Below are 26,731 nucleotides of genomic sequence, written 5' to 3' on the forward strand. Positions count from 1 at the left end.
CAAGCATGAACAATATGAAACTTAGAAGTATCGGTGAGGAAGTTAGGAGAATATGCAACTTAGAAGTACCTATGAGGAAGTTAAGAGAATGTTAGAGAAAATTAATTAGGAGAAAGTGCAGTAAACTTGCCTATTTTTAGCACTAAAGTTGTCTCTCGTAGAAAGAAAGTTGCTTATAAAGATGATATGATATTGCTATTTTTGTTCAAAGTTGTTCTCTATTACTAGCTTATTGTTGGTAATTAGTTACTTTAAATTGGAGTGGAGTTGCTTCTGTTTAGCACTAATGTTGTCTCATCTAGCGTCTAAGTTTCTTTCTGAAAGAAAGAAAAATCATCAAAACATATCCATGTGGGTTTAGTTTTGAAGAGCTCGTCACGACCAGGCTAGCTAACACCACGCGTGTGCTCAGTAGCGTTGGCGGGCAGACTCCCCCAGAAAAGGAAAGCACACAGATCACATACCACCCATCCCCACTGTAATGCCCCGAGACCGATGTGCCAGGTGTCCTTTAGTTTTTCGCTGTTGTTTCCTTGTCATTACTTGCGTGTCATGCATTGCATATCATGTCATCATGCGCATTTCATTTGCGTACATGTTCGTCTCATGCATCCGAGCATTTTCCCGTTGTTCGTTTTGCAATCCGGCGCTCCTATGTCATCCGGTGTCCCTTTCTACCTCTTTTCGTGTGCGGATGTTAATCGTTTTTGGATTTGACCGATACTTGTCTTGCGGCCTTGTTTTACTACCGGTAGACCGCCTGTCAAGTTTCGTGCCATTTGGACTTCGTTTGATACTCCAACGGTTAACCGAGGGACCGAAAAAGCCTCGTGTGTGTTGCAGTCCAACACCCCTTCAAAGTGGCCCAAAACCCACCAAAATCCCCTCCATCATCTCGGTCGTTCGATCACAATCGCGTGGCCGAAAACCGCACCTCATTTGGACTCTTCTAGCTCCCTCTACCTATAAATATGTGCCCCTCTCCAAATTTCGCAGTCTAACCCTAGCCCCCTCCCTCTCCTCGCGCGCCGGACACAAATCCTGCCGACGGACATGTCCGCTCCGCCGTCCGCCGCCAAGTGGCATCCACTGATTCGCCGCCGCCCGCGCCCACTTCACCACGCCGCCGCGGCCCGCCCGGCCCACGGTCGGCCCTCCCGGCCCGCGACCGGGCCGAGAGCCCCGCGCGCCTGCCCTGCCGCGGCCCGCCCGGCCCACGGTCGGCCCTCCCGGCCCGCGACCGGGCCGAGAGCCCCGCGCGCCTGCCCCGCCGCCTGAGTGCGCCCGCGCCGCCCGAGCCTGCAGCTCCTCCCGCCAGTCGTCGCCGGCGCCGCCACGTCTCGCCGGCGCTGCGTCGCCCGTCCCCTCCATGCGAAGCCGCCGCCCTACCTCCGTTCCTCGCCGGCGGCCTCGCAGTCGTCGCACGCGCCCCGACCCGGTCGCTGGACACCGGACCCGGCCACCCCATCCTCCCACTGGCCGCTGCTTCTTCTTCCCCGACGAATCCGGCCGGCTACAGTGTCTCCGTCGATCCTCGTAATCCGCGCCGATCTAGATCTGGATCCACCCAGGTTGACCTTTTCCCTCCAAACCCTAAGTTTTATGCCATCTTCATCATGTCGTAACTCTGCATCCGTAGCTCCGATTCGTGCGTGTAGCATATCGAAATGTTCGTCTCGACGAGTACATCATTTCATCCCATTGCATCATTTTCATTTGAGCTCATCTTGATGCTCGAAATACTGTTGGAAGAGGGCTATGTGATGAATATGTCAGATCTGTTTCAGCAAATAGTCTTTTGTCATTCTTGCCATGATTAATGTGTGCATGCTATGATCCTGATCTCTACATATGTTTTGTTATATGCCATGTCATCTTTACAGGGGTGTATGCCATGTATTTTTGTGATCTATGTGGTGACTAGCACAAGCATGCAAAGTAGCTTACTCGTTGATGCTGATTTCAGGGACTTAGAATTTCACTAAGTCCTTGTCCTGTATTTATTTTATGATATATGTTCATGTTGTTTCCTAGTGATCCGTGCCTCTTTTGAGAATGATCAGTAAGGATGTTTTGTTAACATTGTGGTGCTCTATCCATCCATGTCTTTGTTTGTATTTATGAAGCACCCTAGATTGATTCTATCGAGCTCTATTTTTGCTATAAAATGCTTCTGGCAGATTGTTAACATGTTTAGCGATTTTGCCGAGGTTGTTGCTATTGATCCGTGCATGCTATGATGTTGTTCTTGCCATGTCTAGCTTCTATGCCATGTCTTCGTCATGGGTGTATGCTTAGTTTGTCATTCCATGCTCTGTAGTGAGTGCATCGAGCTCGTAAACATGACTACTCGTTAATCTGTTTTGCATGCTCCAGTTTTTCACTAAGTCTGAATCTGTTTATATTTTTGCTATGTTCACATGCTTGCAATTGTACTTTCTGATCCCTTTTGGCTCAAGGTCACTAAGGGACTTTTGTTAAGTGCTTTGAGTAGCTTCATGCCATGCCTTGGTTTGCCATGTTAGTTCCTGTGGCATGTAGTTTTCATGCTCTAATGGGTGCTTCCTGATGATAAATTCCAGACTTGTGTTAATTTCACTAAGTCTGAAACCTGTTATCACTTTTGCCATGCTTGTTTGAACCTGTTAATGGATGAATTAGCCGTAGCTCAGTATTCATCTTATGTCAAGATTCATGAGTGGATCCCTGCTATGTATTTTTTTGCCATGTTTGAGTGCTGTAGCATATTTTACATGATGCATTTAGTTGGTCACTTGCTGATTATCGCAGACCGGTGCCATATTTGTTTTGCTTGCCATTTCCAAACCGTGCATCCAATTCCGGTGATCTTTATATCGATTTCAACCGAAATCATCTCCTCTTTCCAGTGGCACTCTTGGTTTTCCAAGTTGAGGCCAGGTTCAATCATTCCTTTCCAAATCATGCATATGCACCGCATACCGCATCCCGCATATCATACCATGTTCATGTGTTGTTTGTTTACTATATTGTGTGCTTCTTTCCGGTGTTGCTTCTTCGGGTTGGTTCTGATAACGTTGCATTTGTGAGGACCTATTCGACTACGTCCGTTTGTCTTCTTCATGGACTCGTTCTTCTTCCTTGCGGGATTTCAGGCAAGATAACCATACCCTCGAAATCACTTCTATCTTTGCTTGCTAGTTGCTCGCTCTTTTGCTATGCCTATGCTGTGATACCTACCACTTGCTATCAATCCTCCCATATTGTTGAGCCAAGCCTCTAACCCACCTTGTCCTAGCAAACCGTTGTTTGGCTATGTTACCGCTTTGCTCAGCCCCTCTTATAGCATTGTTAGTTGCAAGTGAAGATTGGAGTTTGTTCCTTGTTGGAACATGGATATTTTTGTTGGGATATCATAATATCTCTTATTTAATTAACGCATCTATATACTTGATAAAGGGTGGAAGGCTCGGCCTTATGCCTGGTGTTTTGTTCCACTCTTACCGCCCTAGTTTCCGTCATATCGGTGTTATGTTCCCGGATATTGCGTTCCTTACGTGGTTGGGTTATAATGGGAACCCCTTGACAGTTCGCCTTGAATAAAACTCCTCCAGCATGGCCCAACATTGGTTTAACCATTCGCAACCTTGCCTTTTCTTTCCCTTGGGTTCTGCAGACTGAAGGGTCATCTTTATTTTAAACCCCCGGGCCAGTGCTCCTCTGAGTGTTGGTCCAAATTGAGCGATGTCCGGAGCTACCAGGGGCAACTCTGGGCTGGCCCACCCGACGTCTGGCTCATCCGGTGTGCCCTGAGAACGAGATATGTGCAGCTCCTATTGGGATTTGTCGGCACATCTGGGTGGCTTTGCTGGTCTTGTTTTACCATTGTCGAAATGTCTTATAACCGGGATTCCGAGTCTGATCGGGTCTTCCCGCTAGAAGGAATATCCTTCGTTGACCGTGAGAGCTTGTGATGGGCTAAGTTGGGACACCCCTGCAGGGATTGAACTTTCGAAAGCCGTGCCCGTGGTTATGGGCAGATGGGAATTTGTTAATGTCCGGTTGTAGAAAAACTGAAACTTATCTTAATTAAAATGCATCAACCGCGTGTGTAGCCGTGATGGTCTCTTCCCGGCAGAGTCCGGAAAGTGAACACGGTGTTGGAGTTATGCTTGACGTAGGTTGTTCTAGGATCACTTCTTGATCATAGTTTTATCGACCGTGCTTTTCCTTCTCTTCTCGCTCTCATTTGCGTATGTTAGCCACCAAATATGCCAGTCGCTTGCTGCAGCTCCACCTCATACCTTTTTTACCCTACCTATAAGCTTAAATAGTCTTGATCGCGAGGGTGTGAGATTGCTGAGTCCCCGTGACTCACAGATACTTCCAAAACCAGCTTGCGGGTGCCGTTGAACCGTGCAGATGACGCAGCCAAGCTCAAGGAGGAGCTCGATGAAGATCTTGTCATTTGTGTTGTTTCGTTCTAGTTGATCAGTAGTGGAGCCCAGCTGGGGTCGATCGGGGATCTGTTTAGCATTTGGGGTAGTCTTCTTTTATTTTGGTTTCGTAGTCAGACCTTGATTGTATCTGGATGATGTAATGCTTTATTCATGTAATTGCGTGAAGTGGCGATTGTAAGCCAACTATGTATCTCTTTCCCTTATGTATTACATGGGTTGTGTGAATGTTACCTCACTTGCGACATTGCTTTCAATGCGGTTATGCCTCTAAGTCGTGCTTCGACACGTGGGAGATATAGCCGCATCGAGGGCGTTACACCCACATAGTTCAAAATTTGAAATCATGATAGATGACTTAGATCCCACAAAAACTTTTTGATATTGTAGGCAACTTAGGTCCCTTGATGGACAACATTCATAGTATTTTAAGAAATTGAGGATCACTCGTAGACAACTTCGTAGTGAAAGGACAACCTAGTTCCTGAGGTAGACAACTTAGAAGCCATGCTAGACAAGTTTCTACTCTACGATAAGAAACTTTCATAGTATGATAGGCAACTAAATAATCCACAACTTATTTTCCAATGTATGCAACTTAGAAATCATGGTGACCATATATTACATGGTTGCACACAACTAACTAGGTGGCTACTAGGCGAAATTAGTTATACACACGGTGCAATTCATCTAGCATCACAATTGCTCATGTTTAGCACTAAAATTGCTTCATCTAGCATCAAAGTTGCTTTTGAAAAAAAATCATCAAAACATATTCATATAAGATCTAGTTTTGAAAAGCTCGTCACGAGAAACCCAACGGTGAAAACGGTTTTGCGGTCTGACACTTGGTTCAAAAGTTGTAGCTTTTTGAAAAATTGAAACAGAATAAATAGATGACATCGGCACATGCATGCGCATAGGTATTCTTTACACTACCCATTGGATAACGCGTTTGTTCCGAACAGCGACCTACTTTTTTGTCGTCTAGCGTGTGCGCTCGCTGTGTCCAAATAGCGCAGCTACGTGTTTAAGTATTTAGGCTTTATCAAAGGCCATAATCTCAGTCTTGTTCCAAAAACAATCCATATCAAAAGAAGTCGAAAAATCATATAGGGGATTAAATAAGATAACATGATTGTCCAAACTCTAAACCTAATACTCCTACATAACGACAATCAGGACCGTGGCATATTCCCAGAATATGCCTCTGTGAGATGATCGAGTTGCCCTCGAAGGTCTTAGTGCATCTAAGGGTGGGGCCAAAGTCCGAATAAAGAGATAGCTCGTTTTCTTCTTTGCAACATCTATTGCCTCTCTGTTGCGTGCAAGGTCTCCTCATGTTGCACTACTAGAAAAAGAGCTATAGATGATATGGACATTAATGACACACCGTGTATGTGGTACGCCACTGACAGTGGTGCACCAGGTATAGGTGCGCCATTAGTAATATATTACTAATGGCGCACCTGGTGTGTGGTGCATTATTAGTAGTTTTTTAAAAAAATAAAAAAAAATTGTTAGTAATGGCGCACCATGGGATAGTGCATCATTACTAGTTGACATAGTAATGGCGCACCACAACCACCGTGCGCAATTAGTAGTTTTGAAAAAAAATAAAAAAAATTGTTAGTAATGGCGCACTAGTGGACAGTGCGCCATTACTAGTGCGCACCACACACCAGATACGCCATTAGTAATATATTTAGCACCAGGGTTACTAATGACGCACCTGATGTGTGGTGCGCCATTAGTAATCCTGGTGCTAAATGCACCCCCTGGACCGTCTTTTCATTTTAAAAATAAAATAAAAGAAAATGATGGAAATGTCAAAAAATAAAAAAATAAGTTTCCCATGTGATATGTGGTCTAGTTGTTGGGAAAATTTACAAATATGAATTTTGACTTTATTTGCAAAATCTCTCTGGAATTTAGTAAAATGGGTATAACTTTTGTATACGAATTCGGATTAAAAAAAATTTATATGAAAAATCATCTACTTGAAAAGTTACATCCGAATTGACCGGGGCTTTTAAGATCTAGAGGGGGGAATTGAAAAAAATAGGAACCCCGTTCAACATCTTCAAAATCCCAAAAACCTAACAGAACGAAAGATACGGGGCTTTTAAGATCTAGAGGGGGGAAAATGAAAAGAAAATTCAAACTTACTAGTGGTGCATCATTTGCTAGGTGCGCCACTAGTAACAGAAAAAAATTTGGTTTCAAAAAATAAATTGGAATTTTTTTTCAAAATATGATACATAATATGAGCGGGAAGTTTGAAATATTTTTTAAAAATTTCATCGTACTCATGAACATGAACAAAGTCCTAGACATCAACAAGGTTTAATAAAATTGATATGATAGATATATCAATAAATGCCTGTGAAGTGAGCTGGTGCTGGGATTGAATAGAACTGTGAAGTTAAGCGTGCTCGGGTGCGCCACTAGCAGGTCTTTTCCTAGTAATGTCGGGTCATCGGTGCGTGCATGTGCGCTTCTCTGTCTCAAGTTTCTCGCGGCATCATGCGATTCTCGCGGCATCATGCGACTATCTTCATATCCGGGTGGGGCTGCCACAAGTTTCTTGTCTATAGGTTTGATGTTACGATAGTTCGTGCCGTCTGTGGGAATCTAGAGAACACGTGTGTGACTAGAGAACTGGCTATCACTGACGGACATGGCGCGTATGCTGAAGGATAGGAAGGAAAATTTACACCCATCTCATGCACTCTCTTGGAGGACTACACGGGAAAACAAGGAGATGGCGCCAAAGAAGCAGAAGGTCATCAAGAGGAAGGCGACAACCAAGCTCACATCACCTACAAGGGCGCGACATGGTGTTCAGCTCATGCTCAGACTCACACGACACCTGACACTCCGTTGATGCATAAGTCATTGACTCAGAAAGACCTACACATGTCATCATCAACGCGGAAAGAAGTTCAAAACGCCACTGACGCAAGTGCGATGGCAGAAGAACTGCAAGCCCACTAGGAAAAATCCCAAGTGTGCTCCGTTCACCTAACCAGACCCCTTTGCCTAAAAAAGCTAACCAGACCCCTTAGGGCATCTCCAGCCGTTCGCCCCCCCAGAACGCCTAAATAGAGCGGCCTGGGGCGTGCCGGCGCTAGTTTGGCCCCTGGGGGCGACCTAGCGCCCAGTCACGCCCCCACGTGCCGGCCCCAGGATGCAGGAAATTTAAATTTGTCGTTCCCGTTCACAAAAGACGCCGCAAATCCGGCGATCGGTCGTAGTCTGACGTTACAAAAAACAGAGTTCGCGTGCGCAATGATTCACTCGGCGGGGTCGGCTCTAGGCGTTGGCGGAGTCGGCATGCTTCGGCGAGGCATTCCTCCTCCTTGGACGTCCACTTGATGCGCGGTTCGCCTGACCTGGCCGCCCGCTTCTTCTTTTTCTGGCGCCCCTTCGTCGGAACAGGAGCCGGCTCATCCTCCTCCTCCTCCTCCTCCTCCTCCTTGGGTTCCTACGCGTCCTCGCCGTAGATGTAGCCGAGCTCGGCCTCCATGTCGCCGCTGAGATCCACTACATTGTCCTGGGTGGCGAACCCGGGAGAGGCGGCGGCCGCGGTCGATCCTGTCGCGATGATGTCGTCCATGTCGGCTCCCGTGTCGTCGGCGTCGCCGAGGTGCGAGAAGGGCAGAGGTCCACGGTAGAGATGGGGCGTCGGTGTGGACGCGTAGGAGGCGGGCGGCGAGTAGTTGTATGGAGGGTACTGCACGCCGACGAAGGCGGGCGAGGGCGTGCGCGTAGCGGGGTGACCATGAGGGAAGGTCACGTTTGGGTTGAACCCACCGTGCACGTCGCCGTCGGCGTAGCCGGGCGACGATGAACCCCATGGAGATCCGGCGCCTTGCTGTCCCCAGGGCGCGTATTGGGCGTGGCTGACGACGGGTGGATTCATCCCCGCCTAGTCGACCGATGAGGAAGACGCCGCCAAGCGCGCCGCGTTGTCGCGGGCCTTCTTGGCGATGGCCCTGTTCCGCCTGTCGGCGATGACTGCTTCGCGCCGCTGAACTTCCACCCTCCACTCGGCGTTCGACAGGCCCGGCGGCTTCGATGGCGGCGCCCTCGGCTTCCTCTGCTTCGGCTGGACCACGGTGCCAGTCGCGTTTGCCGCCGCGCGCGGCATGGCGTACTTCTTCGGCGGCATGGCGGCGACTGAAAGGCGAGCGGGAGGGGGTTTGGCGGGAGAAAGGGGGAGAATGACGGGAGGAAGGCGAGCGAGCGGGAAAGATGCGAGGAAAAAGCGTCAACAAACGGCGGGAAAAGGCCCTCGGGTCGCCTCCAGGGCGGGCCCACGCGCCTTTTTTGCTTGCGCCGGCTCTCCAAGCGCCCCCAGGGCGCCGGGTTCGGCCTGGGTCCGCCGGCACCAGTTTTGACCCGAGCCGGCGAAAAAGGGCCTTCCGGGGACGCGACTGGGGCCTTTTTTTGGCGCCGGCGCGGCAAAATCGCCTGGGGAGGCCCTGTTGGGGGTGCGGCTGAAGATGCCCTTACACACCTTGCAAAGGATATTCTTGTCATGTGGTTGCAAGTTTCAGCGATTGTTGCGGGCGCATCTATTGCCGCCACCTTCACCATCTTGGTGTCCAGGGGGGATTATGGCGGGCAACGTTGCTGGCGGGGGAGTGTTACTCTAGCTTTGTGCTATGCTGCTTCAGGTGCTGCTCGAAGATCAACTGGTGGGTGAAGAAGTCATTGAGGGGAATGACGCTAGTGTTGCTGAAGAGTTTTTGACTATTTGTGTGCATTGGGCCAATGCATAAATTGAGCTTTTGCCAATGCCGATCATCTCCTAAACTCTATTCTAGGAACAATAGTTTCGTTTTATCTCATATATCATTATATAAGTATGCTTAGCTTATGTATACTTGGCTTATTTCTCCATGGAAATATTTAATTAAACATTGTTTATCTTCTTCATCTATTTTGATCTTTGTAAAGCGCATCACTTAAATTGGTGATTTTCCTGTTCATGTAGATAACCAATTTCAGCAAATGCCTTCTCTTTGTTACCCTTAGCAGCAGTTTGTAGTATATTTTATATACAGAAAGCTCGTTATGTTTGTCTATGTCTTATATCCATTCTTTGATGTCTGAACATTTAGAATGGTCATGTTACTGACTTAACTTCTCTCTTTTTTAGGAACCTTTAGAGAAGTTGAGCCAAACATTAAAGTTTGGAATATTTCTAATTACTCCCTCCGTCCCATAAAGTGTCAAAAACGCTCTTATATCATGGGATGGAGGGAGTACAAAACATTGCATCCAAGTAAAGTTGATACCTTCGGGGATTCAGTTCTCTAAACCTGAGCAAATTGATTTATAATCAAAGATGGTGCCTGATGGTCCAATGTTGGTTCTGTTGCCAACTTGCTTTCAAATGGAGAGACAATCTCTTCACATCGTTAGAAAGTAGTAAAACACTCAAACCTTGTCAGTCGTAAGCTTCCAGCCTATAGAACCAGCTTGATTGATAAACTAATTTCAGAAGCTTGGGTACTTCTAATTAGTTTGAACCACTCATACCGCCAAATATTTGTTAGCAGATTTATTAAAACCGAAGAAGAGAATTACTGCAGAAAGTTACTCATGTTGTTCAACAGCGGTGCAAATTTCTCGCCTCTATATTGAAATTGGGGGGGGGGGGGGGGGGGGGGGGGGGGGGTTGAAAAGAAGCTCGAAGAGCAGTAGGTTGTAGTTGTTGCGTCAATGATCACTGGCCATTAGAATAGAACATGCTGGGGTAGACCCAGAGGCTCTGCAGTTGCCGCAACATATTTCTTGTGAACATAAGGTCACGACCGGTAGATGGATCCTTCGCAAGATCAGGCTCATTACACAACCAGCGTACACCCCAAGGCTGAGAGCCTTGAGTGTAATACAGGCAATTGCTTCTCCCTCCCCATCGTTCTGGGTTAATGCAAGAAAAAGGTGGATCTCTTGTGTCAGCAGCAACGAAGAGTGCCCAATTGTTCAACTTCTTCATCTCCATCCATTTTGCGGGATTGATTGACATGTCCAGGAGGTGGAGTGTACAGAAGGCTGATCTCTGGAATGGAAACCTGAGATCATAACAACCCATCAGAAGCATATCATGGCAAACCACTAGCCATGGTTTTAAACACTGGCGTGGGGTCTTGCCGTGGCACCACTCGGCCGGTAGCTCCTGCAGGACAAGCTTTGGTGCCAACTGCAAAATGTAGATCTTTATATGATCATCCATGGCGATAAATTGACCATCCAATTCCACGATCTGCTTTATTGGTACATTGGAAAATTTGAGTTCAGACCAAGAGTCACTTCCAACTAGCCAATCAAATAGAGAGGATTCAGTACTAACAAGGAGGTGTGAATTGGGTGATGCAAGTGGACCAGTCAGAGTGCTACAATAGTACAACTCAGTCACACTAGGGAGACGTGGAGGTGAAACTTCCGCACCACTAAACGCATCAACAACAAGACAATCTTTGTTGTGGAAGAAGATGAGGTGACCATAGGTAGAACCAGCATACCGGAACTCTAGCAAAATTTCTTCCCGAATCCGGCAATGACGGTTGATCTTTGGGTTGGATGGATCAATGAATTTTAATGTATGTCGATTGTGAGGACCACTGATAGGAGTTTGGATGCCGAGATTTTGTCAGACGAGGAGAGGGGGGCATAAGGTGCGGAATGCAGATTTGGACGGGTATGCGAAGAAGGCAACACGCCAAGAGCGGCAGGTGGCAGCAAAGGCGACAAGGTCAAGGGAGGAGTACAACATAGCAACAATTGAGTGCAGCAGGCAATCTGGGAGGTATGCCCAGCCTTGAAGGGTAGCCACGTCAAGGTGTTTGGAGACAGAGGTGACAAGCAGTTTGTCGGGGATGTTCATGATGACAAACTCTCTGCAAAATATAATAAGAAATATAAAGGAGGAAAGATTAGAAAGATGAGCCGGCCAAGAAATGCAAAAAGGAGGCATATATATATATATATATATATATATATATATATATATATATATATATAGTTTGCTAGAACTACAAATAAGCATACATTGTTGTTTATATCTAATCAATAGCCATGCATAGAGAACCACATATACACATGTGCAAATATGGACTTCCATTCGGAAGTGGAGTATCTGGACCCGAGCTCAAATGCTTTCCGATGAAAACATTTGTCAAAGTTAGTAAAAAAAAAATCAGTTTTTCTGATTCTTTTTGCATTTTTTTTTCAATTTGACTGTTATCCCGAGCTCAAATGAGCTCGGAATTAGAAGAGGACTTTCGGCTTCATTAGGGGAATTGTTAAAGCTACGAAGCTACGACAACGAAGCAAAAGAAAATACACAAAGCAGGGAGGAACCATGACGGCCAGTCGGCCACACGCCTCACAGATCCCACTCAAAGAATACATCCTCCAAAGCCCTTCCTACCCATCAATTGCACCCTAGCTACAGTTTTCAATCCTTGGTTGGAGTATGTATATCTATATCTTACACCAAAAACGAGCGGAATCTAGTCATACCAGGTACCAGCCGAGTTCTTCTGAAGAGAACCACTGCACGATGTGTCTCCTGGTAGGTCTGGATCTGGAGACACATACACACGAGAGTGGGAGAGGAATAGAGCGGATGCCGCGTAGAGGTGCAGATGCATGTTGCGTTTCTTCAAATGGAGGCCAGCTGCGGGCGTCGTTCTCGCCGGGTGGCTGCAACTACAAGAACCGCACTGATGAATTCAAGAAAGCAGGTTTGTTTTCTTTGGAGCAAACAAGGCCGGCGCTGGTGTGTCTCTCTCAGCCTGCTCTGTAGTCTGTAGTAGTCTTTTGGAGTTGTTTGTGGGCCTGGGCTTGTACGGGCCCGTCTTGAGCAGAGACGAAAGTCGAAGCTGTATGAGCTGGACCAAACTAAACTGCCTTTGTAAAACTAAACTGCCTAAAAAAATGAGCTGGACCAAATAATTCCCAAATGAAAATAATCTGGACCAAATGGAAGTTATTATTACATTTTCCTATAAATACATTAGAATTCAAATTTGTTTCTCCATTTTTTCTATTACATTTACCTCTTGGACCAAATGAAAGCATGGGTGGAAGTTTTTCGTGAACGGATCACGCCGTCGCACACATACTGCCCCTTCAGGTTCATCTAACAGTGTGTGTACGTAAATGACTGCCCCTCTTTTTCGTGGCACATAATGGCAACGCGTACATGGCTACACAATGTGTTAGAGCAACATTGAGTGAATGAATGATTTACAGAAGTTGAGCAAGAAGAAGAAAAACTTATTAGGATCTCCTTCTCTGCTGCATGTAATGGCCACCTTGCCTCTAGCGACCAACCATGTGACATAACTTGGTGATGATGGTATGGATGGCGTACTAGTAACACAATAGCGACCTCACATTGCGTTCTTGAATGATGTGCATGTCGTAGGGTTAAATGTGCTTTCGCGTGTGAAACGGTTCATGCACTTGCTGCCAGAAGGTCCCCTCGCTACTCCTGCCTACAAAATCCGTGGATACGGCTAACCACACATCGCATAACAGCTCATCCTCCCCTACCAGCCTTCGTACTATGAGAAAAACGACATGGCGTCCGAAATTAAGCTCAATGGCATTTGACCGAACAGCTGCCGAGCGTGGTGTCCGCCATGGAGGTCATCGGTAGGGGGGTGGAGTGTACCTAGGTATAAACGACTCCAGGGTGGACAGCGCCGTCATAAAAGGCGAGCAGGTGCGTCGGTGCTGGTTGCGAACGTCCGACAAGCCTCTGTGGAGGCCTGGAGGTACACCCGCGATGGTGGAGGTGGAGGGTGCGGATGCAGAGCAAGGGGCAGAAGGGGCAGAGTGGAAGGAAATGGGATTGAGAGGGGGATTTAATGGGCCTCTGGTGTTGGAGTCTGACGTGACTGTTGTCCGGACTCAGGCAACCCCCCCCCCCAGTCTCCGGTTTGTAGGGAAAAGTGCGTCTGGACAACAAAGCGGGCCAATGTAGGACCACATTGAATGGCATAAAATATCCAGACTGTACGACCCGGACATATGCAGGCGGTATAAGGGTCCGTGTTGGAGATGCCCTTAGTGGCTGAAATATTTGTGGCAAAAAGAAAATACTGGAATCGTTTTTTGCTAGACTTCCTTTTTGAAGGCTGGCGGTCGGTGGTGGCCCTTTGCACACGATGCTAGATGGCGGTTCATCGAGCAGATCCGAGTGAAAACCTTGCGCTTGGCTAGTTGCGAAGGCCGGCGATGGCGGCGTTCTTCTGTGTCATCCCCTTCTTGAAGGCATTGGCATGGAGTAGCTCCAGACCTCTATCGACTACCTTTAGGAGAACCCTTCGATCAGTCGATCGGATGTCGCGGTGCTCTTGTGTCGTTCTCTCCATGAGGCGTCATTTTTGGAGGTATACATTGTCTCGAGGGACCATCACCGACCTCCTCTTCTCCCTGCTTCGACCGTGGCCACGCCCACCTTACCTCGATAGCCAGCCACCATAGATGTTGCTCGACCAACCACCTCCAAGCCAACCCCTGGCTGCCTGAAGACCGTCTCGCTGCCACCCCATCCCGCTTGTCCGAACCGATTCTAGCGATCTTTGCTATCCTGGCCAACACAACCGCCCTGAAAAACACCTTGAGCCCTTCGAGCTTCACCGTCCATTGGACCCCGTCATTCCGTGTCATTGCCGCCACTAGAACCACCTCCGTTTTTGCAACAAGGGTCTTGTTGAAATGACAATGGACACGACGGCAAGTCGAATATGCTTTAGTGCAACCTTTTCTTTTCAACTCCTTGCTTAGAGCATCTCCGGCCGTTGGCCCCCCAGGAGGCGCTAAAAATCGCCCCCTGGGGGCGCACCGGCGAAAACCGTGTGCTGGGGGCGTGATGCCCCCCCCCCCAGTCGCGGCGCCCATGATTTATTTGAAAACCACAAACTAGGCGCAAATTCATCCAAACTTCGGCGAGTTCATACATATTTAAAATATTTTTTTTAAAAAATAAAAAAGCTACTCGCCGCGGCCCGCCTTCGCCCTCGCCGCTCCTCGCCGCTCGCCGCCCTTGAAGCTCTACATGCTGAGGAGCCTGTAGAACTTCGTGTAGTCGCCGCCGTCGTTGTCGCCTCCTCCGCGGCCGCCGTCCCTGCTGCACCCCTCCCCAGATTGGCGCGGCGGGTTGGACGGTCCGGGGGCGTCCTCGTCCTCGTCGCTGTCGAGGATCACCATGTCGTGCTCGTCCTCGCGCCCACGCTTGCGGGCGGCTATCTCCTACAGGGCTCGGCGCTGCCGGACCATCTCGTCACGGAGGTAGTCGTCCCACGCCCATTTTAGGGCCTCCTCGTCGGAGAAGCCGCGCCGGACAATGGCCTCGTACTCCGCGGGGAGGCCAGCCTTCAGCCTGACGAGGACGAGGCGGCCAGAGGTGGGGGAGGAGTCGGCGATGCGGACGCCGGAGCTGTGGGTGTGGTGGCTGACCGGCGCGTCCTGGGGCTCCGGCTTAACGGGGCGGAGGCTGGGAGAGCCGGTCGAGCGGCCGGACGAGGAGGAGGACGCCCCGGGTCCATCCGCCTTGGCGTCCACGAGCTCCCACGTAGACGGGAGAAGGCCGGGGGAGCGGGATACTCCAGCCTGGGCGTGTTGCCGCCCTCGATGTACTCAAAGACGGCCTCCAGCGTGCGGCCGTACACGCCCCACCATTGGCGGCGGCCTTTGGAGTTGAGCCTCTCGGAGGGCACGACGCCGTTGGTGGCCTCGAGCTGCTCGGCGTGGCGGCGGCGGAAGTAGGACTCCCACAGCGGGCTATCGGGGACGTACCGTGGGCCTTCCCTCACCGCCTGCGGCAGAGAGGCGCGGATACGCGCGATCTCCGCATGCCGCGCCGCTCCGGTGGTCGGCGGTGGCTCCGGGACCCGCCGGCGCTGATCCTCCACGCCGCGAGCACCCGCATGTCCGGCGGAACCGGGTACCCGACTTCATAGAGGAGCCGAGTTTTGTCCTTGTGGAGGTGGCGGCGGCCGAAGCCGTTCGCCGCCGCCACCTCCACCAGGACGAAGCTCGGCTTATATAGGCGGAGGCTCCACGCGTACGCGTGGCCGCCGTGTTACGCGTGGCGGGCGAGGGACGCGCGGCGTCCGGTTTTCACTGCGCCACCCTGTGAGGCATCAATGGCAATGATTCGTCGCGAGAACCGATGCGATGAGGACGACGAAGCGTCGAGAAGAGCCGAGTCGCTGTCAAGAAGGGCCCGCCGACTTTCGCGCCAAAAACGATTCGGCCTGTATCCGCCGGCACCAATTTCGTCCCGAACTGGCGAAAAAGACTCTTTGAAGACACGACTGGACCGAATTTTCGGTGTCGATGGCCGAAATATCGCCCGGGGGGCGCGACTGAAGATGCTCTCAGTCTCACCTAATTATACCCCACCGGCACGGTCTCCTTCCCGTCGACTTAGTCGCCGCCGGCAGTCTTCTTTTTCCTTGTCGCCCCCTGGGATTCACCCTCGCTCCCTCTCCTCCCCGCCGATCCCCTCTCCCCGCCGCCGCTCCCCCGGGATTCTCCCAGGCAGGTGCGGCTTGCCTGGCCCCCAAACCCGGCCGCAACCTCCAACCTGATCCTCTTAAGCGGACGGACGCCGGGAGATCAGCCGCTGTCCTCGTGGTCTCGTCCGCCGGCACGACTCGCAGTGTTCCGGTGAGTCGTCCCTCCTCGATTACCCGGCCTTGTCCGCGCCGATGTCAGGCTAACCCTGTAATTATTCAGCTGTACTAATTCAAGATCGTCCACGCGCAGAAACTTCAGTCTTCAACGGATCTGTCCAGATTGATCCTTTTAGCTGACGCCGAGAGACCAACCAATCGACCTCAGCCTAGCCGCGGCCCTCGTCGTCTCCTGTGCCGGCGAAACTCGCAAGCAGATCAGGCACCACTGTTCACTGGCACGGTGAATCTGACTGTCTGAGTCGTCAGGTGCCCCCTCCATTGGGCGGCCTAGTCCATCGCTTCCGTCAGACTAGCGTGGAGGTGAAGGACATGGAGGTGGCAGCATTCAGGGCCATGCTGCACTTCATCTACACCGACACGGTGCCCGAGCTTGATCAACCGCTCGAGGTGGTGGCGACGCTCGCTCAGCATCTGCTTGCGGCTCCTGACCGGTACGTTCTCGATAGGCTCAAGCTGATTTGTGAAGTAAAGCTCTCTGGTGGCATCACTGTCGACACCGCAGCGACAACTCTTGCTTTGGCGGAGCAGCACAATTGCTCGAAGCTCAAGGCCAAATGTGTCGAGTTCATCGTCAGCACTCCTGCAGTTCTTGATGACGTGTTGGCGATGGAGGGGTATAGGCACCTGGAGGCAAGCTGCCGTTCGGTCTTGACTGAGCTTCTCAAGTCTGTCCATGGGAGGAAGTGTTGAAGTGTTGCCATATTGCTAGACTTCCAAGATCTGACAATGCGTGCAGTCTCTGTTTGTGCTTGTGAGAAATGATTAATGCATACTAGGAACTTGTGACTGTATTTACCTAAAATGGAAAACTTATGCCCTGTTATGAGCAACGTAATGCTTTCATCCGCCTACAGTAGTTGTAATTTAGTGACTGCCAATGTTGACACAAGGTTTTACACAGTCCAGGTGTCGTGTATATGCTCGTAGTCTTTTGAACCGAGTGTGCAACTGTGCATACAGATACATGATTTGCTCAGCTGCAGCCACACCCATCCTGGTGTTGGGACGTCTTTTGAAGACCTTCTCACAAGGAAATTAGTGACAATACTAGTACAATTAGAAATAGGAATCCATTCCTATAAACCAAAAAAACTTCAAAGGAATTTTTCCTACAAAAAGTTTCTATGCTTTATAATTCCTACAATATTCTAGGCCCCCTTCCCTGCTCCGCACCCGCCTGCCACCACCACCCCCCCCCCCCCCCCTTCCCGGAGGAGTCTGTCCGTTGAAAAGTTGTAATCACACCACACACAAAAAAATTAAAAAAAGAGAAGTTGTAATCACGATCCGCTTCCTCTCCTCTAATAATCTCCTTCCTTTTATAGGAACTATGCAATTGGGGAAGAGAAGAGATAAATTTCTGTTTGTGCAGCAAGGGCGGTCCAAAAGGAGTAATTTTTGCCCGGAAGAGTCTATCTACTGAGCAAGGTTTTTGAGTCGCCGACTAATCGCCAAGTCGTTGGAGCGAGGTTGGTTTGCGTAGGCGACTTGGCTTGAGGAGCGAGTCGCGCGGCTGGTAGGCTAGTCGACGATTAGTCGACGACTAGTCGGGCGACTAGGACCTCAGAGCAGGGCGGCTTGCTTCAGCAAGGCCAAGGGAGGGAAGACTGGGGAGGTGAGCAGGCCAGAGTTCGAGGGAGGGGAGGAGGAGACGAAGCTGGAGAGTGCGCCGCCTGTACGAGGAGAAGCACGGAAGAGACGAAGGAGAAAGGCACATGGGAGAGCAGATGCACGGTCCAGATTAGAGCATATGGACGGTTGGGATTTTATTTGGAAGCTAGGGTTGCATAATGAGCCTATTGGGCCAGCTCTCTAGCACGAAACAGAGGAGGAGCAACACGCATGCTCCCATCCCACATCAGAATCGCCGCCTCCATTGCTCCTACGAGCTGCTGCTGCCTTCTCCGAGCTGAAGTATCCTCCAAGCAGCTGCCTTCCCTCTCCTCCGCCTGCAACAGCACCTCTTCCCCCTCCTCCTCCTCCTCCTCCTCCTCTTCCCCCTCCTTCTCCTCCTCTTAACACCTGGGGTGACTTGGGGCGATTAATCACAACGAGTCGCAGACTAATCGCAGCGAGCCACTAGTCGGAGGCATGGCGACTCGACTTGGCTAGGCGACTCAAAAACCTTGCTATTGAGAAGTTGTAATCAGGATCCTCCCCCCTCTCCTCTAATATCTCCTCCCTTCTGGACGACAGCCGGCCTCATTAAATAAAGAACATAAGATCAATGACATAGGACTCAAATATGCAAATACTTATAACACATCTAGGTGTGCTTTAGCAAAATTGTTAAATATAGGAGTTGGAGTAGTAGGAAATTTTATTTTCGCCGGCGATTAGTCTGATTTCTTGCGCTGGCCTAAATAAACAGAGGAGCAGGGGGGATTCGAGTATGGGCAGATCAGGCATCTGCTGCTTGTCGCAGTTCAAATAAGGTCGATCCAAATAGTGCATGCATCAAGCTGTTGATCTAACCAGCCATGACCAAGAAAAGACGTCACCGCAGATACAATGTAAGTGTTATTTTTTCTTGTGCCTGATTGATATTTTGTACTACTAATGAAAGGTTCTTCCTAAACAACAGTTGATTATTTGTTGTTCCAGGTAAATGCAACACAAAAAACAATTCTCAGCAAACAAACTGCCGGCAGCGAAGGAGTCAGAGACAGGCTCAACAAGCTGCCTAATGACCTTCTGCTCAACATTCTGGAGAGGGTCGACACGCTTGATGCAATAAGGGCCTGCCTCCTCTCGAAACGAATGATGCACCTTTGTACCAAGCTCTCACGCTTCTTCCTAAGCTGTAGTTCCATTCCAGGTCACCATGTTAGAGCTCATGTTTTCGACCCCAGTGAATTTTTCAGAGCCAACAGTGCTGTAGCTCATGTAACGGATAACATCTTGAGCACAAGGAGCCTGGAGATCACCATTAGCAAACTCAAAATCAGATTCATCTTGACGGAACCTGATTGTTACACAATTGGCAAATCCGGCGCCCGCGCCATGACAACACACAAGGTTGGCGCAGCTGAGTTTGAGATCATAACAGAGAAAATTCACAAGTGTTCTCCTGCCGAGCTCCTCGACCATGCGAAGCAGTTCAATGATTTTTTTAGTGCTTGTCCGGATGCATTTGATGGCCTCAAGCGCCTGTGGCTGTGCAATATGAGGTTTGGTGAGTCGGACATACCCAACATCCTCAGCACCTGCAAGCTCTTGGAGTCTTTGCATTTAACCAATTGCGACTCGGGGATGAATTCTGTGCTGCAACTAGAACATGCTAAACTTACTGAGCTCGAGGTCGACTTTGGGAAATTTGAGATAGTTGAGCTGACATGCCTACCAAAACTCCAACGGGTGAGCTATAAGGGCTGGTTCAACTCTCATAAAGGTCCCCTCTATTTTGGTTTTGTACCACAACTTTCAAAGCTGAGGCTAACTAAAATTGGCACCCGACCAACTAGGACTCTTGAGTTAAGTCAGCTCCTTGCTAATGTTCCTTACATAGACAACCTACATCTGGATTTTCAAAGTGAAAAGGTACTAATTATTAGTCATTGGAATGATACCTGTCCATTCTCTCTCTCTCTCTCTCTCTCTCTCTCTCTCTCTCTCTATATATATATATATATATATATATATATATATAACCATATGGATGGTTATATGTAATACTCCGACACTCAATATGGAACGGAGGGAGTAACAATAGTAGCTTAAGTTGGTCTTCTCCGCCAGTTGAGAATGTGATTTATATGAAACTTGCACTCAGTTTTTAAATTGTTTTTTCTTTCTAAGATTTGGGTTCTGCCAGAAAGCCCGAAGCTTCTCAGACCTGTTCTCAGCTAACTACAGCAGGTGAATCTGGACAATCTTTCTGAAGGATGTGATTTAGCTTGGACAATGTTTATTCTTGAAGCTGCACCGTCCCTAAAAGAGCTCTGTATCACAGTCTTGGATCATTGGTGCAATATGGTGACGAGAGACAAAGAGTTCCGGAAGAACAATGGTTTTTGTGAAAAGGAAGACGTGGAGTGGAAGGCATCCCTCCCTGACTTCAAGCACAAGAATCTAGTTAAGCTCACCATCTATGGCTTCCAACCTGACGACATCTTTGTGCGATTCATCTGGTCTGTCATGGAACATGCGGTTAATATGGCAGAGATATCTCTGCATGACAAGACGAAGGTATGTCTGCGCTGTGGTGTCTTGGATCCCGAGATGAAGTACCCATCGAGGTATCCACGGAATGCTGATGAACGCACACATATCACTGAAGAATTGAGGATGTCTTTGCTTGCTATGGTTCGCTTCTGGACGTAATTGGCAAAAAGAGATGTACTACCTACAAATCCTCTGAACTACGTATAATTCAGTAGTACTCTTACTTTCCCTTAAATTGAAGCTATGTGAAGTGTTGTCTAATGGAGAAAATATTTAGTAATTTTTCTAAGTATTTTGACATTTTTTTGATGGGTCCGAATAACTGCCACACGTGTGGCATGGACAGGAACCCGCCCGCACGCCTCGTGTGGCATGGACGGGAACCGGCCCGCACGACCACGTACGCGCGCACAAAAGCACGGCCCGCACGTCCGGTGTGTGGCAACCCGGCCCGCACTGCCCCGTCCGGGCCAGACGACCCGCTGCCCGCACGACCCAGCCGTTCCCGGCCTCCGATCCATCCCCTCTCTCGTCTGCCGCCATCGTCCCCCACCTCTCGAACCCCGACCTCCGTCGCCGGCCATCTCTGGTTGCCATGGCAACCAGGGCAGATCCGTAGGGCGCTCCCACCGCAAACCACACCCCAACCCTCCCCACCCCCAGCACCCCACTCCAACCCAGCCCTCCAGAGACGATCATCTGAAACCAGGTGAAATCTCCCGATCTCATCCTTCTCATCCTTAAGGCTGAAAATCTCCCGATCTTGTACTGGGTCCATGCTATAGGGGTAGAACACTGCATGGTTTAGTGTATATTCGCAATTGCCAGGCAGAGTACACCAGATCTGTCATGTACTACGTTTGACATTAACTTAAGTTCATAGTTTAATTGACGCAAGTAGTTGGGTATGAAATGGATGAGTAGGAATCCCTAAAAAAGGGCGGGAAGGACAATTTTTGGAATGAAGGGGGTGGGAAAAATTAATTGCCACTTGTGTATAACGACAGTTGCCACCTTTCGTTGTCAGTAGCTGCCACCTATTTTGACCTGTTGCTTGCCATCCCTATCTTCTATGTGCAAGCAGCAGAAGAATGCAATTCTTGTGGATTGTTGATGCCTTCTTGTTCGTCCAGTGATTGAGAACACATCGGAAAGAAGCGAGACACGGAAAGAATGAATCACGAAGATGGCGCTGATGCTTGGGGTTCTCAAAGGCCAGAAACGCCCCCTTGGGATGCATCAGAGTACAGTCAACTCATCTCTGCAGGGCCGTTGCTGCCACTACTAGAACAGTATGCAGGCGTAGGTATGATGCGTGATAACAAAAGAAGAGAACAGTTGCCATCTTCACAACGATGAAGATGACATTCTACTTATGTCATACACTGTCATTTTTTCGCAGGTTCTTATGACCAAAACACTCATAGGGGGCCCCCGTGGCAAGTTCAGTCACAAGGCGCTAACACTGACAAATGTACGGGCAGCCAACTTCAACTAGCTAGTATGTCTAATCAAGGTAATGCAAAACGAAAAAAGAGCACATACTGCCGTGGACATGAAAAATGAACATGCAAAAAAACTGGCAAAAGGACTCACGAGTTATCACGGGTGAAAATGCAGAGCCTTCATGCAGCACGTGGCATCAAGCAGCACCCATGTACCTGCCATCGACGTCATACACAGGTGAGTCCATAAAAAGGTGAAGTTGCGGATGCTCAATTAGCAGAAGGAGCATAGTTGACAACTACAATTGCCATGACTGGACATCTATAGTTGCCATGAATTGAAAACTACACTTCTCATCCCTGGACAACTGTTGTTGCCATCCCTGGACACCTGTAGTTGCCATGGAGGAACAACTGCAGTTGCCATGCCACTGCAACTACATTTGCCATGCCATGGCAACTGCAGTTGCCATACAGGAACAACTGCGGTTTCCATACCGATGCAACTACAGTTGCCATGCCAGTAAAACTGCAGTTACCACATCAGGGGCAACTACAGTTGCCGTGCTAGCACAAAACTGCATTTGCCATGAATTGACCAACCAATACTATGCTTACAGGTTATTACGCTGGTGATAACCCGGCAAACGTCTCATGGTAAGCTTCACAAATTGCAGGTGGAGCACGTCATTATGGTGTCACAGACCACACAAGATGGTCAAATGCAGCACAACAAGTTAAGGAAAAAATCTGAACCACAAAAAACAGCGCTACATTTGTTATTTGTAGTTATTTGTAAACAAAACAATTAGTTGCCATGTTTGTTGAACAGTAGCTGCCATGACTGGACAGCTACAGCTGCCATACATGTCCACGCGCAGACTCACGGCTTGCTGTTTGAAATGATGTCATGCCAAATCGCTCGAAGATGGTGTGATCCGTTGCGATACACATGTTATCCAAACAAAAATCTTACTCTCGTACCTGTTTTTTTCTATTACAGGGCCTACAACTACACTGAACAGCGGCGCAGGGACATCTACGGCGGGGAGCTCTGAGCGCACGGAAGACGCGTTCCACCAGCCAGCAGACAATCATGCCGCAAACAATTTCGAGTCAGAGTCAGGAATGGCAATCATTCCAGCAATGCCGACAAGCACCCCTTTGAACACAAGCACTGGCAACACTCAATTAGATGGAACTGCCGCCGATACCGAAGTGAATGATGAAACTGACAACGACGCACAAGGGGATGAAGATGGTGGGCAATCAGAGATCGTGGTACCTCAGCCACCGTACATTGGGCAGAGATTTGAATCGTTCGAACAAGCAAAGGAATACTACCAGACATATGCAAAGTTCCATGGATTTTCGGTCAACACCGAGTACCATAGGAAAATTAAGAAAACTAACGAGTACAGCAGAGGTGAGATGAGGTGCCACAAGGCACGGAGGAACAAGAAGGGGAAAGGTGTTGCGCCTGTCATTTCGGAACGAAAGAGAGGTATCATTCTCAAGACTGAGTGCCCTGTCCGGTGTAAGCTAAACGTAGATGAAGCATAGTGGGTGGTCAATGAAAATTTTGACGAGCACAACCACCAACTCATAAGGAAGTTCGACCTGGTAAAATTTTTGACCGCCCACAAAGGGTTCACCCCCGTCGAAAGGCAATTCGTAAAGCTGCTACATGATTGTAACGTCGGTTCATCAAGAATGGTATAGATACTATCTCTCATCCACAGCAAAAAGGGGACTCTGAGTAGCATGCCGTACATATCAGCTGACGTCACAAACCTACAGGCCAAGTACCGTAGAGAGAGCAAGTTGGCAGACATAGAGGCCACAATGGCCTACTTCGACGAAAAAACGAAGGAAGATCCAGATTTCTTCTACAGGATAAGGTTGGACGATGAGGACCGTGTCAGGAACATGTATTGGGTGGATGGTGCTGCAAGGAGAGCCTACAAACATTTCCGAGATTGCATTTCATTCAACGTGACGTACCTCACCAATATGTACAAGATGCCATGCGCTCCGTTCATAGGAATAAATAACCACAATCAGTCGTTGCAGTTCGGCTGCGGGCTTGTCCGGAACAAAGACACGGATGGGTACGTTTGGCTGTTCAAGACCTTCTTGGAGTGCATGGATGGACTTGCTCCGATGAACATAATAACAGACCAAGATTTCAGCATGCGTGCAGGCATAGAGGAGGTCTTTCCGTTGACAGTGCACAGGCACTGCAGGTGGCACATTATAAAGAAGGCTGAGGAGACACTAGGACCGTTCTTTGTTGACCGTCCAGAGCTGCACAAGGCATTCGAGCTGTGCGTGGACCACAGCTTGACGGTGGAGGAGTTTGAAAGGAGATGGATGGCCATGACTGAAACACATCAAGTCCAAGACAACGAGACTCTTGTTAGCCTGTGGGAGAAGCGAATGTACTGGGTGCCAGCCTACTTCATGCAGTGCTTCTTCCCCTTTCTGCAGACTACGCAGCGCAGCGAGGGGTTCAATGCTGTTTTGAAGCGGTACGTCAGCCCTGGCAACTCATTGCTACAGTTTGCCAAGCAGTACACAGCTTTGCAACAAAAAATTCTGGGATCTGAGCTACAGCAAGAAGCGACCACAGCACTAAAGCAGCCAAAATTGCTAACGTATTTACTGATAGAGAGGCAAATGAGCAAGATATACACCAACAAGATCTTTAACAAGTAAGTCAGTTGCGTTACAGTCTTATTTGTAGAAAAAGCACCAAGTCAGTAGGTGCCTTATAGAGTGCAATGCAGTTGCCATGATGTGCAGTTGCCATGTTTAATGAAATACTGTTTTCCATGCTTACTCAGCTGCATGATGCCATGTTCAATGAAAATTATGTTTTGCCATGCTTTCTCGGGTGCATTTTCCTTGTTGAATGAAGTTCAGTTGCCATATTTAATGCACTGTGCTTCCATTGGGCCATGTTGGCATGCAAATGCCAATGTCAACTGGAAAAAATGTTATATTGGCGACACATATGCCGAAATGCAGTTGCCATGTTTAATAAAATGCATCTGCCATGTTTGTTGAAATGCAATTGACATGTTTACTCAACTGTAGATGCCATGTTTAAAATAAAAGGGCAGTTGCCATGTTTTATGCAATGTGCATCCATTGGGGAATGTTGGTGTGGAAAAATGACGATGTCCAGTTGAAAATGTACTACAGTTGCCATGTCTAGTGTACTGCATTTGCCATGTCTAGTGTACTGCATTTGCCATGTTCAACGTACTATATTTGCCATGTTCAATGAACTATGTTTGCCATCTTCAAACAAAATGTATTTCTATTCCCATGACAACATAAGGTGGTACAAGAAAAGAGCGCACGATGGTTTAACAGAAAACACACAAAACTTGCAGATTCCAGGAAGAAATAAAGCGTGCCAGCATGTTCACGGCTTTCCAAGTGGACGAACATACGTTCAAGGTGTGTTCTATTTTGGGCATGTCAGATTCAGAACCTGAAGACCCGGAAGGAAGGAACTACCTCGTCAAAGCCTCGATAGGTGAAGGCGAGTACTACTGCCAATGCTGCAAGTTCGAACGGGACGGCATTGTGTGCTGTCACATACTAAAAGTAATGGACATGAACGCTGTGACACGGATGCCCCGTCATTTCATAAGGCGGCGATGGACTTGGGACGCTGACGACGCGTTGGCGCCGCAGACAACACAGGCAGTTCTGGCTGTGCATGACGAGAGACCTGAGTCAACCATGGAAGTTGTGAGGCACGTTGTGCTGACAAAGAACTATGCTGAGCTAATTGATGAAGTGTGCAAGAGTGATGAGACAGCGAGAGTAGCAGAAAAACACAGGAAGGCACTGAAAAGAGAGCTTGATGAGATCAAGAAGAGGAAAGCTGAGGAAGCCTTACACCGGTTCCCCCGCACATCAAGTGTGCCTTCATCCACGGGGCCATCATCTGAAAACTCGGAGATAGGATCTGGAACAGCAAGCACACAGACCCAGGTCAGGAACCCACCCCGTTCTATCACAAAGGGTCGTCCGAGAGAGATAAGGTACAAGTCGGGATTGGAGATCCAAGCAAAACACAAGAAAACGAAGAAAGGGGCGGGCAATCCATGAGCAAAAATTGGGGCGATGTGACATGGTCCTTGTGGACAGTTTGTTTTGTACCCTATATGATGAGAATTTTTTTTTAAAAAAAAATGGGAGAATGACTCTTGAGGGGCATCAGAAGTGCAAGGAAAATTCATTGAATGGATAAATGCAGTTGCCATGTTATGGGTACTTAATCTGCCATGTTATGTGTAGTTAATCTGCCATGTTATGTGTAGTTGGTCTGCCATGCTATTTTATACTAAATATGACATGCTATTTTATAGTAAATATGCCATGCTAGTTGTACTGGATCTGCCATTTTAGTTGTACTGGATCTGCCATGTTAGTTGTACTGTATCTGCCATGTTAAGTATGCTGGATCTGCCATGTTGGTTGTACTGTATCTACCATGTTAGCTATACTGAAAATATACCATGGTATTTGTAATTACTCTGCATGACATATATTTCCATGACAATACGACGCGGTTTAGAGACACATAGTGTGTTGTGTGCAAATGTATGGGAAACAAGTTGGAAAAATCGTAACGTGCATAAACCGCAGCAAAGGTTGTGGCTACATGATCAACCTACCCATGCTAGCCGGTGCAGTTAGCGATGAAAAAGAAGAAGCAAAACAGCCAAAATGAAAAACGACGATGACTTTCACTACCCATGTCTGATGAACTACATTTGCCATCTTTTTTAAAACATCGTAGACGCATTCGAAATAGCAAACCGGTGCTAGAAACGATGAAACCATTGTAATAATGACAAACATAAAAACATATCTGCTGTAACGCCTAAAATAGGTTCATGTCCACACATATATTATAGAAACTATTCAAAGGTCG

At 48.4% G+C, this 26,731-nt stretch overlaps 2 protein-coding genes and 1 pseudogene across 2 annotated transcripts; all 3 read left to right on the forward strand.

The window, feature by feature from the left end:
* The first annotated feature begins 16,243 nt into the window (after positions 1-16,243).
* On the forward strand, positions 16,244-17,025 carry LOC125524589 (BTB/POZ and MATH domain-containing protein 1-like). The gene has a single exon (XM_048689625.1). The coding sequence runs from the start codon at positions 16,475-16,477 to the stop codon at positions 16,853-16,855; it is 381 nt and encodes a 126-aa protein (XP_048545582.1). The 5' UTR covers positions 16,244-16,474; the 3' UTR covers positions 16,856-17,025.
* A 1,620-nt stretch (positions 17,026-18,645) lies between these two features.
* On the forward strand, positions 18,646-20,488 carry LOC125519307 (annotated as a pseudogene).
* A 3,131-nt stretch (positions 20,489-23,619) lies between these two features.
* Positions 23,620-25,902, forward strand: LOC125519308 (protein FAR1-RELATED SEQUENCE 5-like). The gene is made up of 3 exons (XM_048684158.1): positions 23,620-24,171; positions 24,265-24,488; positions 25,176-25,902. The coding sequence occupies exons 1-3, from the start codon at positions 23,620-23,622 to the stop codon at positions 25,900-25,902; spliced, it is 1,503 nt and encodes a 500-aa protein (XP_048540115.1).
* The last annotated feature ends 829 nt before the right edge of the window (positions 25,903-26,731 follow it).

Source organism: Triticum urartu, chromosome 7 (assembly GCF_003073215.2).
Source record: "Triticum urartu cultivar G1812 chromosome 7, Tu2.1, whole genome shotgun sequence".
In the NCBI taxonomy this organism is placed as follows: Eukaryota; Viridiplantae; Streptophyta; class Magnoliopsida; order Poales; family Poaceae; genus Triticum; species Triticum urartu.